At 41.3% G+C, this 23312-nt stretch overlaps 1 protein-coding gene across 3 annotated transcripts in view; it reads left to right on the forward strand.

The window, feature by feature from the left end:
• Positions 1-23312, forward strand: part of GPR156 (G protein-coupled receptor 156) — a 118067-nt gene that overhangs the window by 85476 nt on the left and 9279 nt on the right. For 2 of the 3 annotated variants that reach the window (XM_058731269.1, XM_058731270.1), the window contains exons 4-8: positions 7323-7458; positions 7708-7818; positions 13313-13438; positions 14412-14507; positions 18537-18773. In XM_058731269.1, coding sequence (XP_058587252.1) covers positions 7323-7458; positions 7708-7818; positions 13313-13438; positions 14412-14507; positions 18537-18773 — 706 coding nt within the window. The remainder of the gene's footprint in view (positions 1-7322; positions 7459-7707; positions 7819-13312; positions 13439-14411; positions 14508-18536; positions 18774-23312) is intronic. The other variant, XM_058731271.1, reaches the window with a different exon arrangement.

Genomic DNA, 23312 nt, shown 5'->3' on the forward strand with positions numbered 1-23312 from the left:
ATATTTGATAAAGACTTTTAAAATATCATACCTGTGGGGTGCCTGGATGGCTCAGTCAGTTAAGCGTCTGACTCTTGGTTTTGGCTCAGGTCATCATCTCATGGATCGTGGGTTTGAGCCCTGCATCAGGCTGCATGCTGTCAGTGTGGAGCCTGTTTGAGATTCTCTCTCCCTCTCTCTCTGGCCCTCCCCTACTTGTTCTGTCTGTCTGTCTCTCTCTCTCAAAATAAATAAATAAACTTTAAAAAATATATCATACCTGTGATTCATGAGTTCAAGCCCTGCACTAGGCTCTCTGCTATCAGCACAGAACTTGCTTTGGATCCTCTGTCTCCCTCTCTCTCTGCTCCTCCCCCCACTCACACTCTGTCTCTCTCTCTCTCTCTCTCTCTCTCTCTCTCTCTCAAAACTAGATAAACATTAAAAATATATATATCAAACCTGTGAGCTGATGGATGTCACTTAAGCATCAGAATTCATTAAAGAGTATTAAAATTATAATCCAGGTTTATACAAATACAGATGAATATTTATCTTTGTATTGAGACTTACTTGAGAATAGAAACATCAAGAAAGTTCTTGTCTTTACCAATTAATAAATGAAGAGAAAAGATAATGAGATAGCTATACAATCCTTTAAAAAAAAAAAAAACCCAGCTTGTTTCTGAGTGCTAGTAACACAGTCCAAGCTTTTACCTCTTCATAAATGCAACATAGGTAATCTCAAAGGGACTAGATATTTATAATTAAGTATATAATATTTAAATTGTCTTGTTTTGTGGAAAGTATGTGTTTGTGAGTGATTAAAAGATTCAGCATGTGTGGGTTTCATCTTTTAGTTCAACAGTAAAACATAAGTGACATTGGTGCTTGAATTCTTATTCAAGTAGCAAAGACATTCCTCAGACATACATAATACATCTGCTGAATAGATGATTCACCTTTCAGTAACTTCACAGGTGTTAACTTTGCCAAACAAAACAGGTAAACCATCTTCCATTCATTTTTTTCTGATGCAAGTTTTAAGTAAAAATTTTTTACAAAAAATATAAAAATATACATATGTAAGTCCATAACGTCCATTTAGAAAATGAATTTGCATCAACTTCTGAGATGTGAGGATTATGTAATGTATATTTTGTCAAAAAATAACTAAATTGGGCTCCTCCTAACTAAATCAGGAGGGAGGGGATTCTAAATCAGGGTTTCATGCAGTACTGAATTACACAAAGAAGATCTGATTGTAGAGTGGTGTTCAAATAAAATAGTCCCAGAAAAGAATGAAGAAAGAAACCTACCCAAACCCATCCGTGATCTGAACAATACAGACATGTGTGACTGTGAAACTTGGGCGGCTGCTTGGTAAGGACGTCAGCATCATATATTCATGGCTCATGCTTATGTGTAGCCATGGGGAAGAATAGCCTTAGTTATTGGACTTCGAAGAGTCTACTAGTGGTCGTACCACTGCATAGGCTTTTTTTTTTTCAACGTAAGGTCACTTTATTTATTTTTTCAATATATGAAATTTATTGTCAAATTGGTTTCCATACAACACCCAGTGCTCATCCCAAAAGGTGCCCTCCTCAATACCCATCACCCACCCTCCCCTCCCTCCCACCCCCCATCAACCCTCAGTTTGTTCTCAGTTTTTAACAGTCTCTTATGCTTTGGCTCTCTCCCACTCTAACCTCTCTTTTTTTTTTTTTTTTCCTTCCCCTCCTCCATGGGTTTCTGTTAAGTTTCTCAGGATCCACATAATAGTGAAAACATATGGTATCTGTCTTTCTCTGTATGGCTTATTTCACTTAGCATCACACTCTCCAGTTCCATCCACGTTGCTACAAAGGGCCATATTTCATTCTTTCTCATTGCCATGTAGTACTCCATTGTGTATATAAACCACAATTTCTTTATCCATTCATCAGTTGATGGACATTTAGGCTCTTTCCATAATTTGGCTATTGTTGAGAGTGCTGCTATAAACATTGGGGTACAAGTGCCCCTATGCATCAGTACTCCTGTATCCCTTGTGTAAATTCCTAGCAGTGCTATTGCTGGGTCATAGGGTAGGTCTATTTTTAATTTTTTGAGGAACCTCCACACTGCTTTCCAGAGTGGCTGCACCAATTTGCATTCCCACCAACAGTGCAAGAGGGTTCCCGTTTCTCCACATCCTCTCCAGCATCTATAGTCTCCTGATTTGTTCATTTTAGCCACTCTCACTGGCGTGAGGTGATATCTGAGTGTGGTTTTGATTTGTATTTCCCTGATAAGGAGCGACGTTGAGCATCTTTTCATGTGCGTAGGCTTTTGACTGAACCAAATAGCTAGTCCCAGGTCAGCGGTGGCCCCTTTTCTAAAGCAGTGCCAGCACTGGTCTCTTTAAGTTATTACTTAATAAATGCATCATGAAGCTGATGGTTAACACTGTTCTTACTTTTGCAATCAATATTCACCCCATGATTCCCCTTCTTCTGGGAAGAGCCAAAGAAACTAATGAAGATTACTGTCCATAAGTCTATAATTTGAAAACATGATGACATGAGTGGATAGATAGGATAGGGGCTAGATTTTAAATTTGTATACAGGAGGCTTAAGGTAAACAAAATTGATCTGTATATGTGTAGCTCTCTTCCTAAGTGATGAAAGTAGTATTTTAAGAAATAGGTCTGAAAGTAATATGCAGAATATATTAGGACAGGAAAAAATTGGTGATACAGAGAGCTAAAGTTTACACCAAAAATCTAAAAATGAATACTTTTGCATCACCTTAGAGTTTTCAAGAGAGTTTGCCACATACCTCATTTGCTCTTTGCAATAATTTGTGGGGTGGCTATGAAGGATAATATTATCTACACAGATGAGGAAACAGGAAGCTAGAGTAAATGACTTGCCCAAAGTCATGCAGCTGTGATTGGCACAGCCAGGATTCCCATCTGTCACACCACCTGTCTCCATTTCCATTGCTTCTAACATGATTGTATCCTGGGTGCATGTAGTGGCAGGAATGGAGAGGGAGGGACCACGCAGAAGGATTTTGAAATCACAAGTGAAAGAAATTGGCAATTGATTGGGTATAGGTGATAAATAGGAGAGGAAAAGGTGATTTGTAGGTTTCTAAAGCATGAAGACAGTGAGATTAATATCATCAGCTAATGTTAGCAACAAGCTTACTCTGTGCCAGGTCCTGTGCCACACTTTGCTTTATTATCTCAATGAATTCTCACCACTCTTTGGTGGGGGTAGAGGCATGTATTATTCCTGTCCCCATTTTATAAGGGGAATACATGAAACTTGTTCCCATTTTTAGAGGAAGAAAAACAATCAAGGTTTTTTCTACAAGACAGGGTAAAGCTCAACTGGACTTACTGGCCTATGATGTCTGTACTTGGGACCTGAGATTCAGGGCGATGGTTTGGTGTTTTTGTGTGTGTGGATGTAATTATGCCACTAGTCACTAAATAATCAAGCCAGGCCATTGTTAGTTATGATGTTTGCAAGTCTAGCACTGCCAAACTGTCTAATGCCTCTGAGTACTTTGCCTGTCGTTAAAGTAGGCTGCACTAAGTAGCTGGTTTTGCCTTGACTCTGGACTTTAAAGTGGCCAGCCAGGTAATCCAGGTACAAAGATAAGAATGCTTTCCTCCTCAGTTATTATTTTAAAATTAAAATATAACTAAGTGTTCAACATTCGCAAATCAATCAACGTGATACATCACATTAATAAAAGAAAAGATAAGAACCATATGATCCTGTCAATTGATGCAGAAAAGGCCTTTGACAAATTCAGCACCCTTTCTTAAAAATTTTTTTTTTTTCAACGTTTTTTATTTATTTTTGGGACAGAGAGAGACATAGCATGAACGGGGCAGGGGCAGAGAGAGAGGGAGACACAGAACCGGAAACAGGCTCCAGGCTCCGAGCCATCAGCCCAGAGCCTGACGCGGGGCTCGAACTCACGGACCGCGAGATCGTGACCTGGCTGAAGTCGGACGCTTAACCGACTGCGCCACCCAGGCGCCCCATCAGCACCCTTTCTTAATAAAAACGCTTGAGAAAGTCGGGATAGAAGGAACATACTTAAACATCATAAAAGCCATTTATGAAAAGCCCACAGCTAACATCATCCTCAGTGGGGAAAAACTGAGAGCTTTTTCCCTGAGATCAGGAACATGACAGGGATGCCCACTCTCACCGCTGTTGTTTAACATAGTGTTGGAAGTTCTAGCATCAGCAATCAGACAACAAAAGGAAATCAAAGGGATCAAAATTGGCAAAGATGAAGTCAAGCTTTCGCTTTTTGCAGATGACATGATACTATACATGGAAAATCCAATAGACTCCACCAAAAGTCTGCTAGAACTGATACATGAATTTAGCAAAGTCACAGGATACAAAATCAATGTACAGAAATCAGTTGCATTCTTATACACTAACAATGAAGCAACAGAAAGACAAATAAAGAAACTGATCCCATTCACAATTGCACCAACAAGCATAAAATACCTAGGAATAAATCTAACCAAAGATGTAAAAGATCTGTATGCTGAAAACTATAGAAAGCTTATGAAGGTAATTGAAGAAGATATAAAGAAATGGAAAGACATTCCCTGCTCATGGATTAGAAGAATAAATATTGTCAAAATGTCAATACTACCCAAAGCTATCTACACATTCAATGCAATCCCAATCAAAATTGCACCAGCATTCTTCTCGAAACTAGAACAAGCAATCCTAAAATTCATATGGAACCACAAAAGGCCCCAAATAGCCAAAGTAATTTTGAAGAAGAAGACCAAAGCAGGAGGCATCACAATCCCAGACTTTAGCCTCTACTACAAAGCTGTAATCATCAAGACAGCGTGGTATTGGCACAAAAACAGACACATAGACCAATGGAATAGAATAGAAACCCCAGAACTAGACCCACAAACGTATGGCCAACTAATCTTTGACAAAGCAGGAAAGAACATCCAATGGAAAAAAGACAGTCTCTTTAACAAACGGTGCTGGGAGAACTGGACAGCAACATGCAGAAGAATGAAACTAGACCACTTTCTTACACCATTCACAAAAATAAACTCAAAATGGATAAAGGACCTGAATGTGAGACAGGAAACCATCAAAACCCTAGAGGAGAAAGCAGGAAAAGACCTCTCTGACCTCAGCCGTAGCAATCTCTTACTCGACACATCCCCAAAGATAAGAGAATTAAAAGCAAAAATGAATTACTGGGACCTTAAGAAGATAAAAAGCTTCTGCACAGCAAAGGAAACAACCAACAAAACTAAAAGGCAACCAATGGAATGGGAAAAGATATTTGCAAATGACATATCAGACAAAGGGCTAGTATCCAAAATCTATAAAGAGCTCACCAAACTCCACACCCGAAAAACAAATAACCCAGTGAAGAAATGGGCAGAAAACATGAATAGACACTTCTCTAAAGAAGACATCCGGATGGCCAACAGGCACATGAAAAGATGCTCAACGTCATTCCTTATCAGGGAAATACAAATCAAAACCACACTCAGATATCACCTCACGCCAGTCAGAGTGGCCAAAATGAACAAATCAGGAGACTACAGATGCTGGAGAGGATGTGGAGAAACGGGAACCCTCTTGCACTGTTGGTGGGAATGCAAATTGGTGCAGCCACTCTGGAAAACAGTGTGGAGGTTCCTCAGAAAATTAAAAATAGGGGCGCCTGGGTGGCTCAGTCGGTTGAGCGGCCAACTTCGGCTCAGGTCATGATCTCGCAGTCTGTGAGTTCGAGCCCCGCGTCGGGCTCTGTGCTGACAGCTCGGAGCCTGGAGCCTGTTTCAGATTCTGTGTCTCCCTCTCTCTGACCCTCCCCTGTTCATGCTTTGTCTCTCTCTGTCTCAAAAATAAATAAACGTTAAAAAAAAATTAAAAAAAAAAGAAAATTAAAAATAGACCTACCCTATGACCCAGCAATAGCACTGCTAGGAATTTACACAAGGGATACAGGAGTACTGATGCATAGGGGCACTTGTACCCCAATGTTTATAGCAGCACTCTCAACAATAGCCAAATTATGGAAAGAGCCTAAATGTCCATCAACTGATGAATGGATAAAGAAATTGTGGTTTATATACACAATGGAGTACTACATGGCAATGAGAAAGAACGAAATATGGCCCTTTGTAGCAACGTGATGGAACTGGAGAGTGTGATGCTAAGTGAAATAAGCCATACAGAGAAAGACAGATACCATATGTTTTCACTCTTATGTGGATCCTGAGAAACTTAACAGAAACCCATGGAGGAGGGGAAGGAAAAAAAAAAAAAAAAGAGAGGTTAGAGTGGGAGAGAGCCAAAGCATAAGAGACTGTTAAAAACTGAGAACAAACTGAGGGTTGATGGGGGGTGGGAGGGAGGGGAGGGTGGGTGATGGGTATTGAGGAGGGCACCTTTTGGGATGAGCACTGGGTGTTGTATGGAAACCAATTTGACAATAAATTTCATATATTGAAAAAAAATAAAATAAAAATAAAATATAACTAAGTATAATTATCAAGTGACTATTAATAGAAATATTGAATTTATGTAGAATACATTATTTAGACTAAAAGTCTTAAGTACAATTACCTTACTTCTTAATTGTTATCAGTCACTGTCCAGATTAAGCCTGGTTTTCCCCTTAGGTTAACCACTTAACACATTTTTACCTTGTCATGAGCCTCTGTTGGTGCCGAAGGTATGTCTGAGACCCTGATTGGCCATACCTCCCTCTAATCTTTGAATTGCTCTGTAAACTCATTTAAAACTATTTGACAAAAGAGCCTTCTCAAAGTTCCTGCTTCAGTCATTGCTTCCTTTTTCTCTCAGTCAGAGAAAGGAAAAGCAATTGTATATATTAAATAAATAGTGTATGAAAAAAATCCCAAACCTTTTCCAAACGGTGGTTTACCAGCTCACTTCTAAAGGCTCCAAACTGTATCTCTTTAGGTATCTACCTGTTAGTTATTCATTCACTTGCCTGCATGTAGCAGTATCTTAGGAACCAGAAATTTCATGGAGAAATCCTAACTCTTCCCTAATACCACCTGTTTTTTAGAAGTTGGCCTTCTTTTAAAAGACTTGGAGTTATATAAGCAAGAAATGCCAGAATTTAGTTCCTTTAGAAAATAAATTTAAATAAATCATAATAATTTTTTACAGGACCATAAAGAAGTTTCTTCCCAGTGGTCCTTCACTCTGAGGTTGCACTGGAGATTATACTGGTGGGGAAACTCTGTTCACTCCCAGGGCAAAGGGTCATGGCTGTAAGTGTCCTTCTTCCTGATTCCCTCTAGGATTGTGAAGATGTCCAGTCCCAACCTGAACATCGTGACCTTACTTGGCAGTTGTCTGACTTACAGTAGCATTTACCTCTTCGGGATTCAAGATCGAGATGCTTTAGCGGGAGGCTCAATGGAAACTCTCATTCAGGTGGGTTAAATCTTAAGTTTTTGTTTTGAGAAAAATGTTCAACTTTTGATATCTTTTTAAATCAGCGTCTCCTGTAGATGGTGGTTACCTTTATCTTCTGAATGGGTACTCTCAGAGGTGATCATTGTATTGCTTAGTGAGGTCCGCATCTGTCCCGTGCCCTGTGTGGACTGAAGCTTTGCAGAGTAGAATGTGGAGAACAATTAAGATCCCTCTCATGCCTCTTGCTTCTGTCCCTTTTCCCTGTAGATAAGACTATCCATGCTGTGCATTGGGACCTCCCTTGTGTTTGGCCCCATTCTGGGGAAGAGCTGGCGACTCTACAAGGTGTTTACCCAGAGGGTCCCGGACAAGAGAGTGGTGAGTAAGCAGCAAGTAGACACTACTTGATTACAAACAGCAACTTTATTATTGATTATTAGCTAGGGAAGTTTGTGTCAGATTAATGGGTCTGGCTCTTATATGGCAATCTGTAGTTCCTGCTTCTCATTTCAAACCCTGGAGTGGTGTGGCCTCCTAAGTCCCCAAGCCTGGAAGGCCATGTGTCAGTGCTCTTGGGAGATAGGTCTTTGAACATAGTTCTGCTTCATATGCACCCCAGGACATGGTACCGCTGGTACTGTGTGAGCTGGCCAACATCTGGCACCAGTGAGAGGGAGAACAAGATGCCCAGAAAGACTGTTGTTTGGCACAAGTGTGAGCTGAAAATGGAGTGAGGGAGAGTGATTACAGGGAAGCTGTAGCAAGTAAGTAGAGCTTTTTCCTTCACTGAAACCCAGGTCTTCTCCATGCCAGATGCCATTCTCTGCACTAAGAAGGATGGGCTTGGAGCAGTGAGCAAGAAAGAGGACACCCATTCAGCAGATAGAATCAACCCTAGAAGCTATGTGCGAGCCAAATGACCTAGATGTCCCTGACATCAGATGTCATCCTGACAACATTTCCCCATTTTATCAGCTTCCCTGCCCAAACCTCAAAGCCTGATCATCAAACCCTTGGGCTATAGGCCCTACCCAGACCCAGTATATCACTCAGTTGGAGTTTACTTCTCTGCAATGATTTCTTTTTTTTGCAAACATTATTGAATCATGGTAAATACTTACGAAAAGCTCAGCTGTGAGTAACCATAATATGAAAAAAATTGCCTAAAGGACAAGAAATTCATCTGTCCCTCTAGAACACAGATTCCTTTTTATTTAAAAAATAGTTTTATTGGGGCGCCTGGGTGGCGCAGTCAGTTAAGCGTCCGACTTCGGCCAGGTCACGAGCTCGCGGTCTGTGAGTTCGAGCCCCGCGTCAGGCTCTGGGCTGATGGCTCGGAGCCTGGAGCCTGTTTCCGATTCTGTGTCTCCCTCTCTCTCTGCCCCTCCCCCGTTCATGCTCTGTCTCTCTCTGTCCCAAAAATAAATAAAAAACGTTGAAAAAAAAATTAAAAAAAAAAAAGTTTTATTGAGGCATAATTGACATGCAATGAACTGCATATATTTAAACTATATGATTTGATAAGTTTTGACCTATGTATACACTCATGAAATGTTGCATAAAATCTGCAGAAGTTTCCTCATGAATCTTTGATATCTCCCTCTCCTGTCCAATCCTTATATCCATTCCTATTCCTGGGCAACTATTGATTTGCTTTTTGTCACTATAGACTAGTTTGCATTTTTCCAAAATTTTATATAAATGGAATAATACAGTATGTACTCTTTTTTTTTTACCTGTTATAATTATTTTACTTTTACTTGGCATAATTGTTTTAAGATTCATACATATTATTGCATGCACCAGTGGTTCTATTTGTGTTATTGCTGAGTAATAGTCCAATGTGTAGACATACAGTTTGTTTATCCATTCATCTGTTGATAGATGTTTGGGGTTTTTTCCAGTTTGGGGCTATTAAAAGTAAATCTGCTATGAACATTGTTGTATAAGTCTTTGTGTAGGCATATGTTTTCATTTTTCTTGGTTAAAAACCTAAGAGTAGAATGGGTGGGTCATATGGTAAGTGTATTTTTAACTTTTCAAAAAATTGACTGTTTCCCCAAATGGCTGTACCTATTACATTCCCACCAGCAGTGTATGAGAGTCCTTCATTTCTACATCCTTGCCAACATGTGACTTGGTTGTTCTTTGTAGTCATTCTAATACATGTGAATAGTAGTATCTCATTGTATTTTTAATTTGCATTTCCTTAATGCAATGTTGAGCATCTTTTCACATGGTTATTTGCTATCCATATGTCTTCTTTGGTGAAATATCTATTCAAATCTTTTACCCATTTTTTAAAAACTTTGTTTTCGTATTATTGAGGGGTTTTTTTAATGTTTATTTTTAAGAGCGAGAACGCGGGCGCGTGCAAACTGGGGAGGGGCAGGGAGAGAGGGGGACAGAGGATGCGAAGCGGGCTCTGTGCTGACAGCAGAGCCCAATGCCGAGGGCTCAAACCCACAAACTGAACCAAGAGATCTATACCTGAGCTGAAGTCAGACTCTCAACCGACTGAGCTACCCAGGCATCTTTTTATTATTGAGTTTTGAGAGTTCTTTTTATATTCTGGATACAATTCTGTCAACAAATACATATGCTTTGCAAAGATTTTCTTCCAATTTTTTGTGTCCTTTTTTTCATTCACTTAAGAGTATCTTTCAAAGAAAAGACATTTCTAATTTTGATGATATCCAATTTACCAATTTGTTCTTTTATGGATCATGTTTTGGTATCAGATCTAAGAAATGTTTGCCTAACCCAAGGCCTCAAAAAGTTTCTCCTGTGTTTACTTCTAGAAGTTTTAGAGTTTTAGTTTTTACATTTAGGCATATGATCCATCTTGAGTTAATTTTGGAATATGGTGTGAATATGAATCAAAGTTAATTTTTTTGCATATTAATATGTTTATTCAAATCTAGGTCCTTTGAATTTCCATATGAATTTTTCACTTGGTTTGCCAGTTTCTGCCAATTTCTGCTGGGATTTTGATTGAGATGTATTGAATCTATAGAACAAATTGTGGAGAACTAACTTCTTAACAATGTTGTGTTTTTTAACCCATGAACACAGTATATTTCTTCATTTATTAAGGTCTTTTCTAATTTTTATCAATAATTTTTATAGTTTTCAGTGAAGGTCTTTCACACCTTCTGTAGGATTTACTCCTAAGTACTTTTTTTGCTATTATATGTGTTATTGTTTTTTATTTCACTTCCTGATTTTTTGTTGCTAATATATAGAAATACAATTGATTTTCATATGCTGATCTTCTTTGCTCCAACCTTCCTAAGCTATGTATTGCTCCCATTAGCTTTTTTGTAGATCCTACAGATTTTCAACATAGATGATCATATCATCTATGAATGAACACAGTTTCTTTCCATCTTCTGTATGATGGCACTGTCTAGAAATACCAGTACAATGTTCAATAGAGGTGCTGAGTGCTAGGGTGCCTGTGTGGCTCAGTCGATTAAGTGTCTGACTCTTGATTTTGGCCCACCTCGGGCTCTGCACTGACAGCCTAGAGCCTGCTTGGGATTCTCTGTGTCCCTCTCTCTCTGCACCTTCCCCACTCATGCTCTTCCTCTCCCTCTCTCTCAAAATAAATAAACATTTAAAAAAAAAAAAAGAAATGCAGAGCACAGACAACCTTGAATTTTTCTTGACCTTATGGGGAAAGCATTCAGTATTTCAAAACTAAGTATGTTAGCTATAGATGTAGATTTCCTTTATCTAGTTGGGGAAGTTTCCTTCTATTCACATTTTTCTGGGTTTTAATAAAGGGTTTTAATAAAGAATTGATGTTGGGTTCTGTCAAATGCTTTTTCTGTGTCTATTGGTCATATTTTTTCCAAATTTTTTTAGTTTGTTAGTATGGTGAATTACATGAAATGATTTTAGGATCTCAAACCAATCCTGTATTCCTGAGACAAACTCCACTTGGTCATGATACATAATCCTCTTCTTTTTTTTTTTTTTTCTTTTTTTTTTTTTTAATTTTTTTTAACGTTTATTTATTTTTGAGACAGAGAGAGACAGAGCATGAACGGGGGAGGGTCAGAGAGAGGGAGACACAGAATCGGAAGCAGGCTCCAGGCTCTGAGCTGTCAGCACAGAGCCCGACGCGGGGCTCGAACTCACGGACCGCGAGATCATGACCTGAGCCGAAGTCGGCCGCTTAACCGCCAGAGCCACCCAGGCGCCCCCATAATCCTCTTCTTATATTGTTGTCCTCCTCTTCATAAAATTTTGTTTATAATGTGTGTACTCATGTTCTTTTTTTTCTTTTCAAAATTTTTTTTGAAAGTTTATTTATTTTGAGAGAGAGAGAGTAGGGGAGGGCCAGAGAGAAAAAGAGAGAGAATTCCAAGCAGGCTCCAGCCCAATACAGGGCTTGAACTCACAAACTGTGAAACCATGACTGGAGTTGAAACCAAGAGTCCAACACTTAACCAACTGAGCCACCCAGGCGCCCCTATACTCATGTTCTTAAGGGGTGTTGTTCTGTAGCTTTATTTTTTATAAAATACTTTTCTGGCTTTGGTGTAGGGTAATACCAGCCTTATAGTATGAATTAGGAAGTTTACCCTCCTCTTCAGTTTTGGAAGAGTTTGTGCAAAATGCCATAATTGGCATTCACATATAGTGTGAGTGTCTCTCAATAGCATGCTTCCATTTCTCCCTCTCCTGATCTTTGTGTTGTTTTTACTTCTACATATGTTATAAGCCCCACACAGTTGTTACTAATTTTGGTTTGAACAGTTATATTTTAAAGATATTTAAATAATTAAAATTAACACATACTTTTCCATGAAGGTCATATTTCCTTATATAGATCCATATTTTCATCTGGTATCATCTTCCTTTTGCTGTAAGAATATTAACATTCTCATGCGGGTGTGCTAATGCTGAATTCTTTCAACTTTTGTTTGTCTGAAAAAGTCTTTATTTCCCCCTTTGTTTCAGAAGGCTGCTTTTGCTGGATATAGAATGATAGGTTGAGGCTTTCTTTTCTCCTTTCAGTACTTTGAAGTTTTCACTCCACTGTCTTCTCACTTGGCCTTGTATCTGATAAGAAATCTGATGCCATCCTTATCTTTCTTCCTCTATACATACTGTGTCTTTTCTGCTGGTTGATTTGAAGATTTTTTTATCACTGGTTTTGAGCAGTTTGATGAAGCAACTGGTTTTTATCTTACAAACACCATGAATCATGTAAATGGTTGTACTTCCTTTTTTTCATTGGCTGTCAAAAACTCAGATCCATATTTCTGCCCCAATTCATGAAGGCTGTGTACTCTCCTCACCTGACCTTTCATCCTAAGTCTCCATATTTTCTCTTTTCCCTGATATTTTTTCAATTTTTCATCTTGTTACAGTATATATACTTTATTAATTTTATTTCTCTAGTTACAAAAATAACACATCCTCTTTGTATGAAGTCAAATGATTCATATACATATAAAGAAAATGATAGTAATCTCTCTTCCACCACCCTTATCTTTTAATCGTGTCCTCCAGGTTAGTGGCTGTTTACAGTTTTATGTGAAAACTTCCATATCTCTCTATATGCTCATATCAACATATATAGAAATAATAGTATGTTCATTTTATAAGACCCCTTAATCCATTGTGGGAAAGGCAGGATATGGAAAAAATAAACAAATGAAGATGTTTAATGGTGAAGGTGATATGGACATAATACCATAGTGCATCTTTAGTGTGTGTTTCATCTTTAATGGCTGGATAGGAAGCCCCCTGGGAGGGCTGACCCCGGAGCCTTTAGCTCAGAGCACATAGGGTACTCCAGTCCCTGTGTCGTATAGCCAGCAAGCAAAGGAAAATTATGACCTTGACTCTTTTGCAGATAATCAAAGACCTGCAGCTACTGGGGTTGGTGGCAGCCCTGGTGATAGCAGACGTGATCCTGCTTGTGACGTGGGTGCTGACTGATCCCATCCAGTGCCTCCAGATTCTCGGTGTCAGTATGACGGTGAGGGGCCCAATCCCTGGAGAATCTAGTTCCTGAGCTGGGAGGACTGGCTTCTGTGGGTACACTGGGGTCATCCTCCCAAGCAGTCAACATTAACAAGCAGTTAAATGACCCAAAAGGAGGGAGAATTAGGATCCGTGGCTGCTGTGAATGCCCTGCCCCTCGTCTGCAGTGTGTGCTGCCTCCCACTGCTCCTGCTCCACGTGTCTTCCAATGGCATCTACTGAGATGTTGGCACACTGGAACTGCCTGGCAGTTATCTCTGCTTTCACGTCCACATTATCAGTAGTGAGACTTTCAGCTACAGGAAGTTACCTTCCCCTAATTGTTGAGAAGTAAAGGCAGGATTTTGAGATGGTCTGTGGAGTCAGTGAGCCCTCATTCAAATCCCACCTACCAGCCATGTGACCTTGGGAAAGTCATTTAACCTCGCTAAGGCTCTATTTCCTCATAGGCAAAATGGTTATGATATTACTTCCTATTTCATAGGGCTGTGGTGGAGATTAAGTGAAACAATGCAGGTAAAGGGCTCAACTGTGCCTAGTACATAGTGTTCAGTCAACAGGAAGTATTATATGTCTCCGGCCTCACAAGGGGTGAAGAATACAGCGGACTCTTGACATTACAGATTTAATATTTACAGTTTCAACTGTTAACAAATAGCAGGAACATGATATGAAATCCTTTGTAATTTTGCTGATACACTAGTTTGAGTCACTGTGGTAGCAAAGCACTTAACTGGGGAGTAAACCCCACCACTACCAAGTATCCACATGTCAGCCAGACTTTATCGTCTTCTCCTTTAACCCATAGTCAACTTGCATTTGGATTCTAATGGAGTCACCTAAATGTTAGAGTTTTTACATATTAAGGGGGAAATCATAGAAGTCACACTCCAGGATGTTCACAAAGATCTCCTGTGTGTTCCTGGTAATTGTGGATTCCCTCAGTCCTGACTCTGTGTCCTTCCTAGGTGACAGGGAGAGACGTGTCCTGCTCTCTGACCAGCACACACTTCTGTGCTTCCCGGTATTCTGATGTCTGGATTGCTCTTGTTTTGGTATGCAAGGTTGGTAACCACATGTCCTTGGGATACACCCTGTCACAAACAAAATAGATGTGAAAAGGGAATCACAGGAATTAACAAGGTAATTTCTGCAAAGAATCTTGAACTCCAAGGAGACCTCTGTTGATATAAAATCATGGCCCTTATCATTTCTCTACTTTTTATTTGTCTTGGGGTCACTTTTCCAACTCTATTTAGTCTCCCTCATTCAGTTTTCCCCAGATCATATGGAATACAACCACTGTTTCTCCCATTTCTTGGTCTGATTTTTTAATTGATTTAGCAATACCAGTTTTCTCCCCAACTCTCTGCAAGGGAAATTATGAGGAGACATTTTATCCAGCTTTATTTTTTCTTTCGAGTGCCCTCTTGGGTTTTTTTCAAGATTTGAGTCAAGGCATCCTGCTGCCTTCCACTGACCTTTCTCACTCTGACTGGAAGCAGAGCTGGCCCCTAAGACAGATGGCAACATCCGCGGTGTCCTTTAAGTGGTTCCAGCTGCCTCGAAGTATCCCCAGACTGCCCTCCATTTCCCACCATTAGCCTCATTTGTCTCTGTTAGATGGCAAAAGTAGGACGTTACTTCCACAGGTACAGAATACCTACACAGGACACTAAAGGAGGTTCTTAGAACCAACTATCCTAGTAACTGGTTTTCAGCCTGGAGAAACAGAGAATCTGGCTATGAGGGGTGTGGACAGGCCTATTTCAAAGAACAGGGCAAGCCCTGAGTGGCAAGAGACTGCCTGTTGATTTTCAGGACAGAGAGGCCTAGTTGACTGATTGCTGGCAGAGGAGAAGAAACTTTTAAAGAAATATGTGATCTTTAAAGGTAAACTTTACTCATTTTAACACTAGGAAAGCATTCAAGTGGTTGCTTCTGAGAAATGGGTCCGGGAATGGGCAGAGTTGGATAGGGAAATGTTGCTTTTTGATTATATGCATATATTACATTGATAGAAATGAGTTTTTTTATTTTTGGTTTTGTTTTGTTTTGAAGAGAGAGAGAGCGGGGGGAAGGGTAGAGAGGAGAGAGAGAATCCCAAACAGGTTCCACCCACACTGCCATCTTGGAGTTCTATGAGGGGCTCCATCCCACCAACTGTGGGATCATGACCTGAGCTGAAATCAAGAGTCATCTCTCAGACTGAGCTACCCAGGTGCCCCTGATAGAAATGTTTTTAAAAGAGAACACTGGAGGGTGCCTTGGTGGCTCAGTTGGTTGGGCGTCCAACTTAGGCTCAGGTCATGTTTTCACCGTTTGTGGTTTGAGCCCCACATGGGGCTCTGTGCTGACAGCTCAGAGCCTGGATCCTGCTTCTGATTCTGTGTCTCCCTCTCGCTGGCCCTCCCCCACTCATGCTCTGTCGCACTCTCTCAAAAATAAATAAACATTAAAAAAAAAATAAAAGAAAACACTGAGACGTAAACAGTTCTTGATCTCTAGTTTCTTGCTAATAGTTAAGAAAATGAACTTCAGAATACGACTGAACAGGGTTTGAATTCTGACTCAATCCCTTCCTAGCTGACCCTGAACCTCATTTAACCTTTCCAAGCCTGGGTCCCCTCATACATAAAGTGGGGATGATGATAATATCCTCTCAGAACTGTTCAGAGTTTCAAAAGAGTTAGTGCATGATGAGAATGTTCAGCCGGGGCTGAACAGTGGTTTGAGGGTCTGACTTCAGCTCAGGTCATGATCTCACAGGTTTGTGGGTTCAAACCCCTCATCTGGCTCTCTGCTATCAGCACAGAGCCTGTTTCAGGTCCTCTGTCCCCCTCTCTCTCTGCCCCTCCCCTGCTTGCGCACACGTGCACACACACACTCTCTCTCTCTCTCTCTCTCTCTCTCTCAAAAATAAATAAAAAACATTTTTGAAAAAGAGTTTTCAACCACTCCTGGCCCATGGGAAGAGCTCAATAAATGATAGATACTATTATTATTAATCTTTCACTGCCCCCTGGACAGCTCTGAAAAACAGTGTCTCTCTCGATTCCTTGAGCCCCATAGAAGAAACATGTCCTCCCCACAACAGAAACTCAGCACTTCCCCCACAGCAGCTCACTTTGTGACTCAACTTGATTTATTTTCTCCATTGCCTTTTATATAATCCCATTTCCATTTTATTTCACTGTAATATCTTTCTGAAGGACAAAGAAAGAAAAGGGAGAAATAGTGCTGAGCGTCAGGAAACTGACTGAGCCAGCCCTCCATGGGCTCCCTGGCCAATGAGCAGTTCCTGAGGATGACTTAAATCTTCACATCAAGTTTCAGGACCCCCTACCTGAGCCTGGCAACTACCCCCACCCCACTTCTCAGCAGTGAGTGCCAATGACATCCAAGTTTTGGGTATGATTCACTCAAACACAAGTCATGGATGTAGAGAGGCTTTATTCATACCTCATTCCCTTATGGCAAGAGTTTTAATGGAATTAAAACATGTTAATAGATGAGATTTGAACATTTCAAAATCATAGAATTAATTTCATTTAATTTTGACTAAATTACTAATGATCCAATCTGCTAGATGCCACCTGATGGTATCCGTTACACAAAACCCAGGTTCCACTGGCCTGACTTATGTGTCTTCTGGTCATGAAGATCTCAGGGTGACCATCTTTGGCCCTCAGGCCCCTTTTGAAACACAGGGCATTAGGGGCACCCAGAAGGCATCCCTGCCATTTTGAATCCTTCACTGTGGGCATAGCCAGTCCTCCAAAAAATTATCCTTAGGGCTGTCCTTGCAGATGGAGTTGGTCAGGTCATGCGATTGCAGTCACTGGCAGGTACCTTGCTGATACCTGACCTTGCTTTCATTATTAGTTCTCCCTCTGAATATCGATACTTCCCACCCCCATCTCATTCCCCATGGCATCTTCACATTCTGTGTGACAAAACACGGACATTTAAATCTTTCTATCAGACTGCGCTTCTTGAAAGCCAAGACCATGATTTATTCCTCTTTGTAACACCTTTGGCTACCCTGCACCTAACATGATATTTTGCACATAGTCAGGCGAACATATGTTGAATCTATACATTATGTATTGCTGATTAAAGCTTTGATTTCTGTTTAAAATACAGCTCGTTCTAGGAGAAACAACCCTTTAACGTGCTGTGAGTAATTTTCTGTATAGTACAAATGAGAGATCTGAGAGCAGTTTTATATTCATGGGAAAGAGGAAAGAATAGGGCACTGGGTTCCTGGAGGGGGGAGGGGGCAGGGAATGTCACACAGAGGATGAAGGGTATAGATGAAACCTTTAGTGCCTGTGCCTGCTCCACAGTCTTGCTTAGGTCCCAGCCTGCCTTTGTTCTCTTCTTCCATCTCCCACAAACACCCACTGGCACAGAGCTGCTGCTAGCCTATAGAGATCCTTTGTGTAAATTAGAAAAAGGCATCCCTTCTAGACAGATGCAATCTTGCAGGTGCAGGGCTTGGCAAACAGATGGTGCCTTTGGGAAAATTAGAAAAAGAAAAAAAAACAGTCCTCAGGGCACTGCCCCTGCCGCGGCACATGGCTTGACAAGCAGACCACAGGGCTATTTCAGCTGATACATGCCCCTCAGTTCCATGTAGCACAGAACCACACAATTGATGTGGTAATCATCACCACCAACAGCACCGTGTGCCCAGTGCCCTCCTAGTGCCCAGCAGCCTGTCCTGTGGGCTTCCTGTCGTGTGCCTTGTCCCAGCAGAGTCCTGTCTGATAGCTGACTTGCTGACCTCCAATAAACCAATTCTCAGTGAAGAGGAGGAAAATAACATTTAACACCTGCTAGGTGTGTAAGGGCTGCCTTCAAGGTCTTCCCATGTGCTATCCTACCTAGTATGTCTTCATAGCAACCCTTTGAAGTAGGTTTTATTATCCCTATTTTAGTAAAAGCTGAAAGATTTATGCGATCTGAAGAGAAACCAGAGCATTATCCCTATTTTAAAGGTGAGGAAGTTGGGCCCAACCCTACTGCTCTTTGACACCACGCCTGTTATTCCACTCCTCTCAGCCCCTGGTTCTCTTCTCCATCTCCAGGGCCTGCTGCTGCTATATGGTGCCTACCTGGCTGGCCTGACTGACCACGTCAGCTCTCCTCCTGTGAATCAGTCTTTAACCATCATGGTTGGGGTCAACCTCGTAGTAGTGGCCGCTGGGCTTCTGTTTGTGGTCACCAGATACTTGCACTCCTGGCCCAACCTGGTCTTTGGACTCACATCTGGAGGTATCTTTGTTTGCACAACCACAATCAACTGCTTCATCTTCATTCCCCAGGTATGCTCTAAGGAGAATGTGGCAGGCCAGTCCTTGTTGTCATTCCAGAGGCTTCACTGGGCATGATAAACTGCTCACTTTGTTTTCTACTGACACTTTTGGGTACCATTTCTTGGAGAGTCAGAGGAGGGCAGATTCCCAGTGAGAGCTGGCTCTCTCTGTCCTTCCTTCCTTGCTCCCCTAAAGGGGACAGCTCTGCTCCCGGTCAGCAAGGAGGGCAGGCCCTAGGGGCTGGCAGCCGCAGCAGCATGTGTCCACCCCTGACAGGCTGCCTCACGGACCTGCCTTTCCACTTAGCCTCCAGTCAACCTCACACTCATCCCCAGTCCCCTCTTCACCTTGGTAACGTCATTTCTTTCACTAGCCTGGGAATGAGGAACCTTTCTTTCCTATCTGAGATTGCAGAAGCACAGAGGAAAAACTCATTTGGGAATTTATGCAATTTAAAGTGCCTTTTCTTTCTTTTTATTAGAAGAAAATATGGATCATTTCTTTTTACAATAAGGAGAGAGAAAAACTGAATAAAAATGTGTTTCATAGTATGGGGGCTAAGAAAAAATATCAAATGAGAGAGGAAGATAGAAGCAGAAATATCCAGACAGCAAAGAGAAAGAAAAGGAGTCAGAGGGAAAGGAGAAGGAATCCATAGACTCTGAAAGCGATGTTAAATTATTCATGTTATACCCTAGGGTACCACTGAGCCACATATATCTGAGTTAATGAACTTGGCATTAGGCACCTGTCCTGTTTCACTCTATATCTCCTTTTCTTCCCCCGAGGCCTATCTCCTCCCTCTACTCCCTTTAGACCCTATCTTGATTCCCTTTGCAGCTTGAAGTTGACTATGAATGACTTCATGAGGGAGCTAACTGATAATTAAAGTGTTGGCTGAGGTAGAGTTACGACTGCACTTTGGGGCATGATGGTCCGACACAGGCATAGTCTTCTTCCCTTTCGTAAATTCTCATTAAAATATTCTGCAGAATAAACAAATACGGAAAATCTGTAGCAGCAGCACTAAAAACCAAGGATGGGTACTGCATCTGTACTAGAAACCAGGGGGATTTTTGCTGAATCTCTATGTTATAAGAACTAGATTGAAGGAAACCATGAGAGCTCCAGCTTATTTGTCTGGGATTTGGCAGAAAAGGGCTATGAAAAACAAGGGCTGTTTCCTTCTGGGAGATGGGGAAAGGAGAGTGGGCAAGCATCTTTTGTGTAGCCCACCCCTTAGGCTTTGTGGCCAGTGTTGTTGATTGGTAACCCATCCATCCATTGCTAACCCCTTTCTTCCTTGCTCACCTCCACTATATAGGCTGAAAGAGCTCAACACTTGCTTTGCCAACCTCCCTTATAACTAGTGGTACCCATGTAATACCATTTTGAACAGTAAAGGTTTTCCGGAAGGCTTTTGAGAATGCTTTTGCTTTCCTAAAAAAGCCAGAGGCATGGCTGGCATCACCTATTCTACTTTCTTCCTACCTTGAATGTTTGTGATGTCTGGAGCTATGGCAGCCATCTTGTGACCATGAGTGAAAAGCAAAGAGAATATATATACTGTACTAGGAAACTATAGCTCTTCTCATGTAAGACTATAAATTTAGGAGGAAAGGACCTATGAAGAGATTCTGAAGTTCACAAGAACGGGACTACAAACTTCTGAAGACTTGGAGAAGCTGTCATCCTCTGAAGTAAAATAGTGTTTAGAAGAGCTCTGATCTGTCTCAGCAACAGGATTCAAAGGATACTGCCTCTTTTCAACTAAAGTGAACCATCATGAAAAGGACATAATCTTAGATCATGAAATACTGAATAAGGATGAAAAATATTCTGTTAAACTTAATATCCCAATAAAAGCATTGAATAGACAGTTGGATATGGCAAAATATTGAATTAGTGAATTAATTTAAGGAAGCAAAAAACAAGGAGATGTTAAAAAATGAGAGGCCAGTTAAGAAAATACGGAGAACAGACCTAGGATACAATTTAGAGCTAATAAGAATCTCTGAAAGACAACAAGATTAATTAGGGACAGAAGTAATCACCAAGAACTATTAGAGGAGAGCCTTTCTGATCTAAACAAGACCTCTATCTGAAAATTCAGTGAATCTGCAACCTCCATGATATGGCCCTACTTGTATCTTCCCTCTCCACACTCACCTCTGTCCCTTTTGAAGCCTAAGTCTAGGATGCAAGACTTCCACTCTCTTTGGTGTTTGAAGCCTCAGTGGTAATCTTTAGGTACACTCCCATCACAGACATAAACATGCAGGAGAAGGTTCGGTTTGGAATCTAACTTCCAGGTTTGATCTAAGCAACAAGCACCTGGTTTGTTGAAGTGGGAATGGAAATTGAGTTATTGGGGGGTACAGGAACTGGGTGGACAGGCAGCGTCTGCCTTTCTCTTTCTGTCTCTCTGTCTCACTCCCCCTTTTCTTCCTAGCTGTCTTGAGTTTCCATTCTCTTACTCTGTCTTTCCTCTTCTATTTTCTGTCTCATGCTTTATCTCCTCTTGAGCTGACCATGACTAAAAAAATGCATTTTATAGTTTACTGTATTTTAGGTTTAGGAGGTAGATTCTTTTTGAAAATATAAAAGTAACTGAGGCTTGTCAGCTTTTTGTGTGCCTCTGAATTGATTTTACCCTCTGGCCTTTGGTAGAAGAAAGATTCTCCCTGTGAGACCAGCACCGTGTATTCCCGGGAAAATAGGACGGCTGAACAAATTTGGAAAAGGTTTGTGAGGAGAGCTATATGGGGAGGGGAGGCAGCAAGGAGGTAAACTGCTGCTTGCAGCTAAACCTTCAGACTGGACTGATGGGAGGGGCTTATGGAAGGAAAGGCACAGATACCTCACGGGCGGCTAGGTGGCGCTAGAGAGCTGAGTGAAATGGCTGGCGTGTCTGAAGAGGCAAGTGGACCAAAGAGCACTCTACACAGGCCCTCAGGAAATGCCTAAGTGTTTATGCCAAACACTGAAGTCATCACCAGCAATGAGCTAGCCTGTACTTTTGTGACCTGAACGTGACCCATCCTTACACACATCTCCCCCCTCCATCCCTCTGGCTCTGAGAGGCAGGTGAGTCCTGAGATAGGACATTGTTTTTTCATCTGAATCCCTGAAGTGTTTCATCTGCTCCTGAATGAAGGTATTTAGGAATTTCTACACTGCCTTATCATTATCTGTATACATCCCAGCGCCCCTACTAAATGGATGAACTTTGTAAAAGAAAACTTCCTTCATTTACTCATGTATCTGTCCATCCATTTATTAACTGCAGGAAACATGTAGCTAAACACATGGGGCCCGACCTCTGAGTCTAGTAGGAGCAGATGTGAAAGGATTTATAATATATGTGTTAGGTGTTTGAGGAAGGCATGTTACATAATGCTGAGTAAGGGGTGCCTCAGTCTGGGAACTCAGTGATACCTTCTCAGAAATTGGGGGTGTTTGGGCCCAGTCTTAAAGGAGGAATAACAGTTCACTGAGCAGACTGGGGAAGGACAGCGGGTGGCATTTTAGAGGGGGGACACCATGCCCAGGGGCAGATGTACATGAGAGAGAACAGGGTATGTTTGGAGCACCATAACACTTCTGCACTTTGCACTTAAAAAAAAAAAAAAGTGTTTATTCATTTTTGAGAAAGAGAGCATGAGTAGGAGAGGGGCAGAGAGAGAGGGGGACAGAGGATCCGAAGCAGGCTCTGTGCTGATGGTAGGGTGCCCGATGCAGGGCTCAAACTCACGAACCATGAGATCATGTCCTGAGCTGAAGTCAGACACTCAGCTGACTGAGCCACCCAGGTGCCCCTGTACCTTGCACTTTTTGAAGCACAAACTGAAACAAGGGGCGAGTAGAGGAGGTGAGAGAGGCACATGGAGTGAGCTTCTGAAGGCCCTGGTTTGCCTATTAGAAATTGAGAGTTAATCCCAATTCCTAATGTTTTAGTTTCCTATTGCTGCTGTAACAAATTACTACAAATCTAGTAGCTTAAAGCAATATAAAGTTATTATCTTAATAACCCTGGAGGTTAGAAATCTGAAACGGGTCATATTTGACTAAAATCAAGATGTCAATAGGTGTGTGTTCCTTCTGGAAGGTCGAGGGGAGAATCTGTTTCCATGCCTTTTCCAGCTTCTAGAGGCTGCCTTTATTCTTTGACTCGTGGCTTCTTCTTCCATCTTTAGAGCCAGCAGTGTGGTGTCTTCAAATCTCTCTCTTTCTGACCTCTGCTTCTATGGTCACATCTCTTATTTGGACTCTCCTACCTTCCTCTTAGAGGGTCTTTGGTGATTACATTGGCCTTGCCCAGATAATCCAGAATAATCTTCCCTTTTCAAAAACCTTAACTCAATCACATTTACCAAATCCCTTTTGCTGTGTACAGTAACATATTCACAGGTTCCATAGATTAGGAGGGGAACATCTTTGGGGAAGCATTATTCAGCCTACCACACCCACATAGCCCAGAGGCTGAGAAAACAAGAAAATGCTTGTCCTACCAGAGGAAGTGCCATGGAGAGGTCCTGAAATTGTGAC

This window comes from Neofelis nebulosa, chromosome 5 (assembly GCF_028018385.1).
Source record: "Neofelis nebulosa isolate mNeoNeb1 chromosome 5, mNeoNeb1.pri, whole genome shotgun sequence".
In the NCBI taxonomy this organism is placed as follows: Eukaryota; Metazoa; Chordata; class Mammalia; order Carnivora; family Felidae; genus Neofelis; species Neofelis nebulosa.